We start from the raw sequence: 13,783 nt of genomic DNA on the forward strand, positions 1-13,783 counted from the left end.
ATGGAGAGATAAGGGAGGAAACAGCCGCATTAAATCTTTGGATTTATGGTTTCCAAAGGTTTTTTTCTTTTTTTAAAATCTATCCCTCTAGAGATAGAAAATTAGCTTTGTACGAGCAAAATGTAGTAGTTTACAAAAAAAAAATAGCCTTGGGTTTGGGAAATCCTGATTTGGTCTTGTGGAGAATGTGAGCTTATCGTCGACACAAAAAGAGCACGGGTTTTTCCAGACCTTCCCGAATTTGGGACATTCCCAGTCCGGTGTTTGTAATAACCATGGAACAAAGACTGGGAAACAGTCCGGAGCGTGGACTGTTCTGTGCCTCCGGCATGATGAAGCTCAGGTGGGCTCTAGCTTGAAGCATCTCCAGCAGAAGGCTGGGGGCCTGGCTCTGTGGCTGAATTCCACCCACCTCCTTCCAGCCCCAATTCGGCCCGGTTACCTGGCATCCCAAGGAGACCGCTAGCGACGGGGAGCTGCGGTGCCTGTGCGAAGTTGGACAGCATGGAACGAGCGGAGGTGGGCAAACTGCGTTGTAGGGAGCTTTGAGGCTGGGGGGCCTGGAGGGAGGAGAGAAGGAAGGAAGGAAGGAAGAAGTGTAGTTATGCTGGATGCCTTCATTGCGTTTAAAATGCTTTGTGTTGTGTTAAGATAGTTTTGGAATTGTTAAGCTGCCAGAGTCCCTATAATCGGGATGAGGAAGGAAGGAAGGAAGGGCAAAAGAGAGGGAGGGAAGAGAGGAGGGAGGGAGGGAAGGAAAGGAAGGAAAATAGAGGGAAGGAAGGAAAAGAAATTGAAGGAAGAAAAGAGGGAGGGAGGGAAGGAGGGAGCCCAAAGTCAGTTGTGGGACAGCCCTTAAACCCAACGCCATTTTGACTGAAGGGGCATCTGAGCCGGCCATGGAACTGGGTGGCAGAGGCAGGCTGGGCCCTCCTCCAGGTGGGCAAAGGGGCCAGGCGGGCGAGGGGGGCCTCACCTGACGGAGTGTGTGATGCCTCATGATGCTCTCCTGCTTGCTGACGCTGGCCACGCTGGCCGGGGCCGTGGTGGGCGAGAGGGTGGCCTGCTGCTGCAGCCGCTGCTCGATCTCCTGGGGAAGGCGGGAGGGAGACCGTCGCCACCCAGTCTGTGTGGACGAAGCCCACGGCCAGCCGCAGCCGAGGGCATTTCCCCCCCCCTTCCTCTCCTACCGCTCAGCCAAAAAAACAAAAAAAAAAACCAAAACAAAACCCAGGCCTCGTGCAACGGGGGTGGGTGGGTGGGTGGGGGATGTTTTGCACGCTCAGCCTGCTCACGCCACCCCCACCCCCACCCCCAGCCCCTCGACCTGCCTGCTCCTGCTGCAAAGCTTTGACGAAGGCGTTCTTCAGCCGGTTGGTGTGCTCGGCCTTGAGGGCCTTCTTCTGATTGGAGGTCATGCACTGCTCGCAGAGGATCTTCCCGTTCTTCTCCTGCTTCCAGTGCGGGGTGAAGTCCGTGCGGCACTGGGCGCAGACGAAGGGCTCCACTCGGAGGAGGGAGGCGCAGCCTTTGCCTGGGGGGTGGGGGGGGAAGGAGGAGGAGGCCCAATTATCCAAGGAAAGCAATGAAGCCCGCCTTTATTATTATTTTTTTATTAATAACCCTAACCTACTCACTACTCCTTTCTCCTCCTCTTTTCCCTACAAACACAATCCTGCCAAGTGGGCTGGGCGGAGGGGGAAGGACTGGCCTGAAGCCCCCCAGCTGCTTTTGTGTGTGTGCCTAAGACGGGACTAGAACTCACCGTTTGCTAGTGATTGGCCCACAGGCACCCAGTTCACTGCCATGCCTAAGGCGGGACTAGAACTCGCTGTCTCCTGGGGATTGGCCCCAAGCCAACCAGTCAGCTTTCACGCTTCAGGCCGGACTAGATCTCACCGTTTCCTGGTGACTGGTCCAAAGTCACCCAGCTCATGTCCATGGTTAAGGCAGGACTAGATCTCACCGTCTCCTGGTTCCTACCTTGGTGCCTTCGGCACTGGATCAAAGGGGCTTTAGCGAAATGCTAGTGGTGAGCTAATTTAGGGAAAAACTGGGAGCGTTGCTGGATTTCCTCCTGCAATGACCCACAAAGGGCCGCTGGGGAACCAGAAGCTAAAATTATTTATTTTGGGGCTGTTTTATTTAATTTCTTTTAACTTTAGTATTGTTGCTTTTATTGTTGTTAGCCGCCCTGAGTCCTTTGGGAGATAGGGTGGCATATAAGTCCCCCTCCCCAAATAAAATAAAAAAATAAAATAAATAAATAAATAAATAAATTAATTAAAATAAATAATTAAAATAAATAAATAAAATAATAAAATAAATAAATAAATAAAATAAAATAATAAATTAAAATAAATAAATAAAATAAAATAATAAATAAATAAAATAAATAAATAATAAAATAAATAAATAAAATAATAAAAAAAATAAAATTAATTAATTAATTAATAAAATAAAATAAAATAAAATTAATAAAATTAAATAAAATTAAATAAATAAAATAAAATAAAATAAAATCTGGGAGCTTCTTCCAGCTCAGGTCTGGTGCCTGATGAAGGGCGCCTCCCTCGCCCTGCCTCCTTTACCTTGGCTGTCAATGACGCTCTGGACCACTTCTTCCAGTCCCACCATGTAGATGAACTCGCTGTTGGCCGCGCTGGGCAGGAAGTGGAGCAAGGGGGCGGGGGGCTTGGGGGGCGGGATCTCCAACAGAGTCTTTTCCAGCTGCTTGCGCAGGGCGAGCTTGGCGGCAGCCTGGGAGTTGGCGGCGTCATTCATGGCGCTGGGGCTGGGCAGGGGGGACGCCACCCTGTTCACCGTCCCGGGCTGGATGTGGGAGGCGAGGTTCATATAGATGGCGGAGGAGCTGGTTCGCTGGCAGGGCACGGCCGAGGAGGACGGCTGGGGGAGGGGAGGGGGAGGAGAGACAAGACACAACTTCAAAGTCTGGCCCTACGTTAGTGGGCGCCAGCCTTACTTCTCCTTTGTGTTTCCATCCCTTTCTCTCTTTTCCTTTGTGTTCCCATCCCTCTCTTCTCCTTTGTGCTTCCATCCCTTTCTCTCTTTTCTGCTGTTTCCATCCCTCTTTTCCTGTGTTCCCATCCCTCCCTTTTCTCTTCTCCTTTGTGCTTCCATCCCTTTCTCTCTTCTCCTTTGCGTTCCCATCCCCTTCTCTCTTCTCCTTTGCGTTCCCATCCCTTTCTCTCTTCTCCTTTGCGTTCCCATCCCTTTCTCTCTTCTCCTTTGCGTTCCCATCCCTTTCTCTCTTCTCCTTTGCGTTCCCATCCCTTTCTCTCTTCTCCTGTGTTCCCATCCTTCTCTCTTCTCCTGTGTTCCCATCCTTCTCTCTTCTCCTTGGTGTTCCCATCCCTCTCTTCTCCTTTGTGTTCCCATCCCTCTCTTCTCCTTTGTGCTTCCATCCCTTTCTCTCTTTTCTGCTGTTTCCATCCCTCTTTTCCTGTGTTCCCATCCCTCTCTTCTCCTTTGTGCTTCCATCCCTTTCTCTCTTTTCTGCTGTTTCCATCCCTCTTTTCCTGTGTTCCCATCCCTCTCTTCTCCTTTGTGTTTCCATCCTTTTCTCTGTTCTGCATTGTGTTTCCATCCCTCTCTTCTCCTTTGTGTTTCCATCCCTTTCTCTTTTCTGCTTTGCATTTCCATCCCTTTCTCTCTTTTCCTTTGTGTTCCCATCCCCTTCTCTATTCTCCTTTGTGTTTCCATCCCTTTCTCTCCAAACGGGAAGACTTCTCGTCACTCACTGGCTGGTAATTGATAGCAGGGCTCATGTTGGGCGTGGTGCTGCGGATCAGGCCTGGCTTGGGAGGGATGCGCTGTCCTTGAAGCTGCGTGGGGTTGGGGGCGATGACGCGCTGGGATATAAGCATGTGGGGAAGGGCGGTGTTGGTGGCCGATCGGATGACACTGTGACCCTGTCCCAAGGAGCAAGAGAAAGTTTAAGTCTTTCAAGAGCCAGACAGCTATTGCTGGGTTAGTTTTTTCAACTTCCCACTCCAACTCAGCGATGCCAGGAGTTGCCCATCCCAAGACTGCCCAGGCTGGACCCTGCTTAGTTAGCCACCTGCCTTTCTGGCCTAAGGCGGGACTAGAATTAACAGTTTCCTGGAGGTCTCTTACCTGTAATGTTCTGAGGTTTTGGGGCTCAACCCCTTGAACTCCAGGTCGGGAGGGGAGTTTGGACAGAGCCTGCTGTCCGACGTGGGCAGGAGATGGCTGGACTATAGACGCTGCATTCTGGACAACTGGAGTCTGGCCGAGGGTGGAAAGAAAGAGACGGAAGATTATTCGAAAAATGAGAAAGACAGTGGATTAAAAAGAGAGGGGGAGGTCTCTTGGAAGATCTTCCAGAGAATATAAACTTTTCTTGATCAGCTCGCAGCGAGATGAGTGATGCTACCCACCTGGCCAGGGAGAATTTGATTGGCAAGAGGGGACAAGGAGAATTAGGTGTCCATGTGGTTTTCGGCTAAACCAGGGCTCTCCAAACTTGACAACTTTAAGACTGGAGGACTTCAACTGCCAGAATTCCCCAGCTGGCAGAGTTATACACCAGGTATGTGCAACCTTGTTTAACTGCAAAGATGGCTGGGGAATTCTGGGAGTCGCAAGTCTGCCGAGCCTTAAAAGTTGCTGGGTTTGGAGACCCCTGGGCTAAACCAAACGCGAGTAGTTTTGCGCTGGGAGAGGAAACCTTCTCCGGGCCCTTCTTCTGGGTTCATAAAACAGGCTGGCCAGGCCTGGCCAACTGAGGTGTGGACGGGAGGGAAGGCCAGGCTGACCGGCGCTCGCCGCCTCACCTTCTGGACCACGTTCTCCTTCTGCAGCTGGCTTTGCCGTAGTTTCTTCAGCAGCACCAGCCGGGCTTCCTCTAGTCGCAACTCATCCCGGAGCTGTTTGATGAGCTGCTGCCTCTCCTCCACCCCTTTCCCCTGCGGAAAGGAGGCCACGAGGTGAGGACGGAGGGCAACTTTCCTCCAGGGCTCGCCGGTCAGAGCACCCAGCGGGGAAACACGCCCACCCCCCCCCGGCTCCCCTTAGCAGGTTTTAAGAGGCTGCTGTGGTCTGGGGGGGCCCAACCCAATCTAGGGAAGGGTCTTAGGCAAGCCGCAAGACCCTCCGCCCGCTCTTGCGAATGTGCTCCCTGCGCCTTGTTCTCTGCCTCGATGTACCTTGAACATTTCCAGATTGGCTGCCTTCAGCCGCTCTTCCATGCGGGAACTGGAGCGAGGGCTGGAGGCCTCGTTGTCGGAGAGGACAATGACATCCGGAGAGGGGGTGAGCCGTCCCCGGTCCTGATCGCTGCTGATCTCAGAAAGGGGGAGGGGACGGGAGGTAGTTGAGAAAAAAAAGGCAGAGTGAGTGAAGGGGTGGGGGGTGTTGGACAGGGAGACATGAAGTGACCTGAAGGAAGTTGTCGCTTACAAAGCGGGACCCAGAAAGGAAAGGTGTCGGAGCAGGTAAAAGATGGGTTGTGTGACATCAAGTGACCACATAGATTTTCTCTATAAAATGTGTCCCCAGCCTGGTCCTTCAGTGCTCCCATCACTGCTGTAACCAGGCTTCCATCCACTTCGTTCCATCATCTCTCTATTTCTCTCTCCATCCATCCATCCATCCATCCATCCATCCATCCATCCTCTCTATCTATCTGTATCTCCACCATCTATTTATCTATCTCCATCCATCAATCCTCTCTATACATCTGTATCATCTCTCCATCATCTCTCTATTTCTGCCTTGCCATCCAAGCATCCATCCATCCATCCGTCCATCATCTATTTATCTATCCAACCATCCACCCATCATCTCTCTATTGATCTATCTCCCAATCCATCCAGCCATCTGTCCATCCTGTCTAGTCTCTCTAATCCATCCTTCCTTCCTTCCTTCCTTCCTTCCTTCCTTCCTTCCTTCCTTCCTTCCTTCCTTCTCTATTCTCTCTATCCATCCCCCCCGCCCTCTCACACGTTCTGCCGGCGCGGTCTTTCTCAAGGTAAGAGCTTTCCTCAAGAGCTGGGTCTCTATCCAAGGCGTCCCAGTGACCATCACTTGGTCCTGTGGGTCTCCTTGGGGCTCACTGAGCTGGCTTGCTTTCCCGGCAGACGTTTCGTGACCCAAACTAGGGAACATCCTTGGTTCTATGAAGTTATACATTTCCCAAGGCCTGGCCCCGTTTAAACCCCCCACCCCACCAGCCTAGGGTGGCCTTTTTCACCTATGATTGTTCAATGGCCGTACACGAAACGAGCAGAAAGCTGCCCTCAGAATAAACGAAATTGAGTCTTCTCAGCTTTTAATAGCTTTTCCTATTTTCTGCCTCATCTCTGCTCTGATCCCGGCTGGGATGCTCAATTACATAAGCCCCCACGGGAACGCAAACAGCTTGGAGCGCCTGCCCACCCATCCAGCAGCCCACGAGCCACCAAAGGCAAGTTGTTGTTGGTTGTTTCTCTGGGGATGTGTGTGGAGCCCTGGGTCGGCCCTAGCCAAGTCCTGGCTCCCAGTCTGGGTGCTTTGAAGTTCAAGAGAGAGAGAGAGAGTTTCCCAGTGAAGGTTCCTCTCTGGGCAGGCAGTCCTCAACTTACGACGGCCGCTGAGCCCCCCCCCAATTTTCTCTGGCTCAGCGAGACATCCTGTTGGGCGGCTTTTGGCCCGTTTCGCGACCGTTCTTGCCGCACTTCTGAAGTGAGTCACGGCAGTTGTGAAAGTCAGCCCCACAGCCCACCCCCCCCCCCGTGGACCTCGCTTGTCGAGAGGGTCGCAAAAAGGGATCAAGAGGGCAGCAGGGCTGAGTCCCAATTTAATGAAAAGAAGGACTTGGGGTGGGTGGGGGGGGGAGACACACACACACGAGAGCAGACTTCCAGTATTTGAGGGGCTGCCCCAAAGAAGAGGGGTTTTTTTTTCCCCACCCTAGTCTCCAAAGCACCAGAAGGCAGGACAAGAAACAACGGAGGGAAAGTAATCGAGGAGAGAAGCAACCTGGAATTAAGGAGAAACTTCCTAACAGTGAGGAGGACCATTAACCAGTGGAACTGCTTGCCACCGCAAGTTGTGGCTGCTCCATCACTGGAGGCTTTCAAGAAGAGACTGGGTGAGATGGCGTAGGGTCTCCTGCTAGAGCAAGGGGTTGGACTAGAAGACCTCCAAGGTCCCTTCCGACGCTGCTATTCTGTCCTGACGCGACGGTAAAGAAGAATTAGGAGGGAAGTTAACTTCTTGCGAAAGGACGGACGGGTAAGGTGAGCAAAGGCCCACGAGAGAAGCCTTGAGTGGCGGCAGATACCTGCGTTCCATGCTCCTCTCCCCCAGAGAAAGGGTCTGCGCACACCAGGCCAAATTGAGGCCCGGAAGGGAATCAGTGGAGACCAGAGGCGGCCGCCCCTTCTTGTCGCCTGGAGACGCAAGATGCAACCCGGTGGTAACCAAGCGCTCGCTGGTTGCACTGTGACATCACACAGAGGGGAGGACCACAAGCCACCCAGGGTGTTTTGTGGGCCAAGGGACCCCCCCAAACCACAAAGACTGGAGTCGGGAGAGGGGTGGAAAGGCCCCTGTTCTCACAACTCCCACAACCGTAGCGGGTTCTGCTCCCTAGAGGGCAATGAGATGATGATCAGGGATGGTCAATAAAACGGCTCGGCTTGTTGGGAGGAAGAAGCGGCAATATCGAACGTGGCGGGTGGGAAGACCTTCCCCAGAAGGAATTCAAGTTGTCCAGGATGCTCGGTTGATCCTAGAGATCTTAGCTTCTTCTCCATAACCAGGATCTTCTGTCCTTCACTGATACGTGAGGAAGACGGGGGGGGGGCAAAGAAAGGCTGGCTAGGAACGATCAGATAAGAGGTGGCAGAGCCCCGAGCGGCATAAGGGGTGGAGAAAAAAAAAGACACAGAAGGGACCCTCCCAAGCTTCTGGAGCTGTAGAGGAGAAGGTGGGGGGGGGGATGGTCCTTTCAAGCCTTGCAAGATTCTGTTGACGTAGCCCTACCATGAAGCAGAATTAGATCATTTCCTGTCTGCTCTACCTGGGAAAGGCGGCGCGGCAGCTCAGCGGTTAAGACATCAGTCTTGTTGGTTGGAAAGCTGGCAGCCCAGGTTCGAGACCCGAGCGCCACGGGACGGGGTGAGCTCCTGTCCTCCCCTCACAGCTCCTGCCAACCTAGCAGTTCGAGAGGAGGCAAGTGCGAGTAGGTAAATAGGGACCACTTTGGCGGGAAGGTAACAGCGCGCCGCAACGTCACGACTGGGGAAACGTTTTCGGACAACGACGGCTCGACGGTCATGAAGCGGAGGTGGGCGCCATCCATCCCTATAGCCGACAACGGCTAGCGGAGTCAAGTTACTTTGACTCCTTACTACCCGGGAGGGCGGAGAAGGCGAGGTGGAAAAGCTAGAGACGTTTCCCCCTTCGCGGAGTCCAACTCGACTCCCGGTTTGGGTCAGGCTTGATCCCGTGAAGCTCAAGCCCGTCATCTCAACTCCTCACCTTCTCTTCTCGTTTGACCGGAGGGCCTAGGCTCCGTGGATGTGTAGCCGAGCTGAAAGCCCCTCCTGCTCAAGGCCAAGGGAAAACTGAGGGTGACCAACCAGCAGAGGCGGTGGGGCAGATGGCGAGCAGACGAGCATGGATTGTCACCCACTCCTGCCTGTCTCCTCGCCCGCCTACAACTTGTCCCTTCGCCACTCGAACGCACGAGTGAGTCAGCTGTTCGCAGCTGACGCCCGAGACGCTGCTAAAACTTGGTCTGATTGACGCCCGGGCCGCCCCCTGCGTCGTGGTCTCATAGCACGGGGTCTCTAGGCACCCAAAGCCGAAAGCAGGACGTGTTAGCGACCCCTGACCCTCCTCCTCCTCCTCCTCCTCCTCATCTCTGCTGGACCAGCGTTTGGGAGAAGATTAAAAGCTTCGTGGTGTTTTCTGGAATCGGGCGAAAATCCGCAGGAAACGTGGATCCCAAAAAAAAAAATCCATTTGTTTCTTTCCCCCCTTTTAATGAGGGGGGAGGCATTTCAGCTCCTCTTCGCTTCTACTTGCCTCGCTTAATAAAGCCAATTTAATTAATTTTAACACATTAACATAATTCTATTAAGGGAGGTCAGGAAAGGGCTTAATCCGAGGCAGTTTTATGCGTTCCATCATTCTGTGGGAGACACTCGTGCTGGTGATTAAGAAATGTGTGTGTGTGTGGGTGTGTGTGTGTGTGTGGGGGGGGAAAAAGTCAGGGAATAAGGGACTTTTATGATACCACAATGCTTTCAAACCGTAAGGACCCGGTTGCAGGCTAACCCTGGTTTAAGAGAATTAAAACCAGAGGCAACCAATGAGGTTTCTGTTCCCAAATTTTACACCCACGTGTTAATCCTGCTAAGACCTAATAAATGGGATTTTTTTTTTATCCCCCTTCCCTTCAAATCAGCGTTTCCCAATCTTGGCAACTTTGCGATATGTGGACTTCACCTCCCAGAATTCAACAGCCAGTTGCTCAGTGGAGAAACAGACTTCCTAAACTTCAAAGCTTTGCGTTGGCCAAGATGGCATTGTTTGTTGACTTGTCCTGAATCCTGGCTCAGGGCAGGATCCTGAGGCATTCTGGGAGACGAGTCCTTCTTAAACTGGAATCCCAAACCAGCTATGGATTCCTGATTTTCAACCTCGCAATTCTCAAGACCGTTTTTACCTATCAAAATAAAAATGAAGGAGAACGCAAGGGTGGCCCAAACCTGACCTCCTCGTGAACTTTGGATACTCAACGTTCATCATCAAAATTAATAGGCACCCGCCCCTCCAGACCAGCCATGTGGAAAAACGGAAGTTACCTACCTTCTCCTCGCACTCATGTCCACCGGCTCATCGTTGATGTTCTCCTTGCCGGATCTCCCGGAAGACCGCCCGTCGGGATGGGGTCTCAAGTTTCCATTCAGCTTTTCCTCGTAGACTTTCAGTCCATCCGGCTTGACCGGCAGCTCGTGGGGCACCTCGATGCCCGCCAGGTCTTTCCTCTTGAGCAACGCCAACATCTTGAGCCGCTCCATGGCCTCGTGGCCTTCCATCTTCAGCCTCTTGGCCAAGACATCGTCCCGTTCTTCGGCTTGGTCCAGCGTCCGCTTCAAGCGGTTGAGGCGCAGAGCATCCTCGGTCATGCGGTCCATCCTGCCCGGATGGGGTGGAAGGAGAAGGCCAAGGATGAGAAACCACCATCTAATGAGGTGACCACGTCAGGTAATCAAACATCTCAAGAAGAAGAAGAAGAAGACCACCCAGCTAAGGAAACATTAAGAACCCCTGATGTTCAGCCCTGAATTTTTACTGTCTACCCTTCAAAGCCATCCATCTCTTGGTGGTTGACAGCAGTGACCAATATCTACCGTAGGCATTCAAGCTAGCTTGGCCTAACAAGCAGTCCCCCCATTGGGCAAACGCTCCATCATTCTTCCTCCTGCACATTTTGGCATGACCAACCAACAGTATCCGTAACCTGCTCTCAACTTAAAAACAAAAAATTGGGACTATTTAGAAACACCCCCCCCCCCCAAAAAAAAGTATAAAGGCTGCCCAATTTCAAGTTGACTCTTGAAGGATCTCTCTCGACTGGAGAAGTCTACCTAAATAAAGAAATGTCTCCCAACCTCAGCGACACTTAAGATGGACGGACTTCAACTCCCAGAATTCCTGTTGGCTGGGGGGAGTCTGGGAGTTGAAGTCCACCCATCATCTTCGAGCTGCTAGGGTGGAGGAAGGCTGTAGCCTCCTAGAAGTTGATGACGTCTCAGTGTCTCATTAAAAGATTCTGGTTTATTCTTCTGGAGTTGAAAGTATTTGATAGATGGGGACGATGTGAGCTAGAAAGAGTTCCTGCAGTAGTCCTCAACTTACAATTTATTTGCTTAGCGACCGTTCAAAGTTATGACGGAGCTGAAAAAAGTCCAGCTCTCACACTTACGACTGGATCTTGCATTTACGACCGTTATACCATCTTCTCCCCCCCCCCCCGGGACTGGCTGGGGAATTCTGGGAGTTGAAGTCCATAAGGCTTAAAAGTTGCCGAAGTTGGGACACCCCTGATCTACAGGAATAATAACAGTATTCCTAAAAAGCACATTTTTTTTCTTCCCCTTTTGCACCAACTCAAATTCTGAAAAGAAACAAACCTCTCAAGTCCTTTCCTAAGAATGACACGAAGGAGTGAGAATGGCCTGGGTCGAAAAATCCTCAGGGATCCACTCAGATCCCTCTCTGCCTATCCCCCGGATCCATCCTGATGAGGCTTTGCCGGCAGTATCTCCAGCGACAACTACAAACGTAGACGACGAAACAAATCCCAACAGGGATGATCTTTCAGCGAGAAAGCACTTGCACTCTGAAGCAAATGGATCCTGCTTTTCCGGAGCCCCCACCGTGTTTTATTAGATCCAAGGGTAAAAGACATTTTCTTTGGCTTGCTTTTTCTTTTTTTTTTAAGGAAAAATGTTTTTCCCCTCCCTTTCTTTTCCAGATGGCGAATTGCACGCTCTAAAGTTCTTGGAGGGTGTGTGTGTGTGTGTGTGTGTGTGTTGTAGAGCATGTGCAAAGTGGCAATTTGAAAAGACGCTGGTTTGTCGTATTAAACTTATATGCTGCTTATCTCACTCCGGGCAGGCAAAACCCACAATTCTAAGAACAACGCAAGGACAATCAAATTCTCCCATGCTGTTGGGCTCAGCGGAGGAATACGGGTAAAAGTCCTCGGCTTACAGCAGTTCGTTTTAGTGACTGTTCAAAGTTACAACGGCACCGGGGGAAAAAAGGGACCTAGGACCGTTTTTTTTCCACACATACGACCGTTGCCGTGACGATCAGAATTCGGACCCTTGGCAACTGACTCATATTTACGACGGCTGCGTGTCCTGGAGTCAGGCGATCCCCGTTTGCGACGTTCTGGCTAGCAAAGTCAAGAGGGGGGGGGGAAACACGGATTCACTTGAGAACCGTGTGACTTAGCTTAACCGCCGCAGTGCTTCCCTTAACAACGTGGCAAGGGAAGTCGTGAAACGGGGCAAAATTCACTTAACAACCGTCTCACTTAACAACGGAAATTTGGGGGCTCCTAAGCGGAGCTCGCTCCTTGCCACTTGGGTCTGCCCTTTTAGCAGATATTCAGAGAGTCTCCAAATTCCCAAGAAAAAAACGGGATTTGCCAAGATACGCTTAATTATCAGATGTTTTTCCTCCCAGCCCAGAATGTCCCTTTGGGGGTTTTGGGTGGGTGGGTGGGCTTGCCCTCCTGGATCTCTCTCTCTCTCTCTCTCTCCTTCTCTCTCTCTCTCTCTCTCTTTTTTCCCAACTTCTCGGCGTGGTGCTAAAAGCGGAAAAAAGCCGCGTGCCTGGGGGGGGGGAGAAAGATGCATTTCAAGACACAACGCACAAAATGGCTGTCTCCCAAGACGCACAGCCGTTTCCATACAATGCTATAAAAAGGACAATCTCCTAAAAAGGAAAGCGGGAACTGACAAGCCAGCAGGTTAGGGCGGGCGGGCAGGGGGCTACAGAGAGAGAGAGGGGGGGGGGACAGTGAGAGAGGAATAGGAGGGAAATGCCAGCAGATTAAATCAATCAGCCCACTGGATCCAGTCCAGATCCCTGGTTTGTCCTTCTGGACAGACGCTCGGCACGACCTTTTTCCCACAGTTGCAACCCTTGCCCAGACTCGCATGGCGTGGTGCGATGACTTCTTAAGGCTCTGTGTGTGTGTGTGTGTGTGTGTGTGCGTGTGCTGGGGAGCAAAGGTGGGGAGGGGGAAAGCAAGGAGAACCTGCGTGCCCTGCAGCCAAAGACACCCCCCCTCCCCAAATGCAGCTGGCTGGCTTTCGAGGGGGGGTCCGTGATTCCCCCACCATTCCTTCGACACACACAAAAAAAGTCAAGTGGGGGATTTTAAATCAGATTTAGGCGGCCGGCTGGGATTCTTCAAAAGCTGGCAGCGATAGAGAAGGGACACCCCCTTCCTTCCCCCCCCCCCCCACCAGACCAACTAGAGCCAGGCTTGCAACTTGTGGAGTGCCAGTGGGTTGCCTTCCTCCTCCTCCTCCTCTTCCTCGCCTGCCTTTGGGTCTTCGGAAGGGGGAAAGAGTTTTTCCGGGGATTTTAAAGGGAAGGTTTGAAAGGGCGCAGCGGGGATGGGGGGGGGGGAGAAAATCTACCCCCTTAAAAGGAAAAGGGATCAAGAAGGATCCGAGGCAGATTCTTCGAAGGGCCCTAAATTATTATGGGCTGGTAACGTTTTCCAGCAGAGGAAATAGGAACGACACGAAGAGTTTTCCAGCCACTTGAAGCCCCAAAGATGTGAAGTGGCCCCTTGGCTTCTATTGAGCTGTTTGAGGACCCTTTTGTGTGTCTTTGTGTCTGTGTGTGTGTGGGGGGGAAATAGGTGATTCCCAGGCCCACCTCCAGAAGCAAAAAAGGGACTGGCAATTGAAAGCCGGCCTCGTTGCAAAAGAGAGCCTGTCACAATTCAGAAGAGCCGAGAGAAACTAAGTACACAGTCCTCGACTTACGACCATTTGTTTAGTGACCATTCCGACTTATGACGGTGCTGGAAAAAAAAAAGTGACCGGAGACCGTTTTCCACACTTAACGGCCGTCGCAGCATCCCCGTGGCCAAAATTTGGACGCTTGGCAACTGACTCATATTTACGACGGTCGCAAGGTCCCGTGGTTTCCCCCCCTTTTGGCGACCTTCTGAGAAGCAAAGTCAATGGGGAAGCCAAACTCACTTAACAACCGG

At 51.8% G+C, this 13,783-nt stretch overlaps 1 protein-coding gene across 3 annotated transcripts in view; it reads right to left on the minus strand.

The window, feature by feature from the left end:
• Positions 1–13,783, minus strand: part of GATAD2B (GATA zinc finger domain containing 2B) — a 31,984-nt gene that overhangs the window by 5,009 nt on the left and 13,192 nt on the right. For all 3 annotated transcript variants that reach the window (XR_014028126.1, XM_081340816.1, XM_081340817.1), the window contains exons 2-10: positions 9,844–10,173; positions 5,190–5,322; positions 4,818–4,949; positions 4,138–4,269; positions 3,762–3,932; positions 2,592–2,907; positions 1,332–1,534; positions 977–1,090; positions 443–560 (exon numbers count right to left, since the gene is read on the minus strand). Coding sequence is in view for 2 of the 3 variants with exons in the window: in XM_081340816.1 (XP_081196942.1) it covers positions 443–560; positions 977–1,090; positions 1,332–1,534; positions 2,592–2,907; positions 3,762–3,932; positions 4,138–4,269; positions 4,818–4,949; positions 5,190–5,322; positions 9,844–10,172 (1,648 nt within the window). In the remaining variant the exon portion in view is untranslated. The remainder of the gene's footprint in view (positions 1–442; positions 561–976; positions 1,091–1,331; positions 1,535–2,591; positions 2,908–3,761; positions 3,933–4,137; positions 4,270–4,817; positions 4,950–5,189; positions 5,323–9,843; positions 10,174–13,783) is intronic.

The sequence above is a fragment of the Vipera berus genome, assembly GCF_964194415.1.
Source record: "Vipera berus genome assembly, chromosome: 16".
Taxonomy (NCBI): domain Eukaryota; kingdom Metazoa; phylum Chordata; class Lepidosauria; order Squamata; family Viperidae; genus Vipera; species Vipera berus.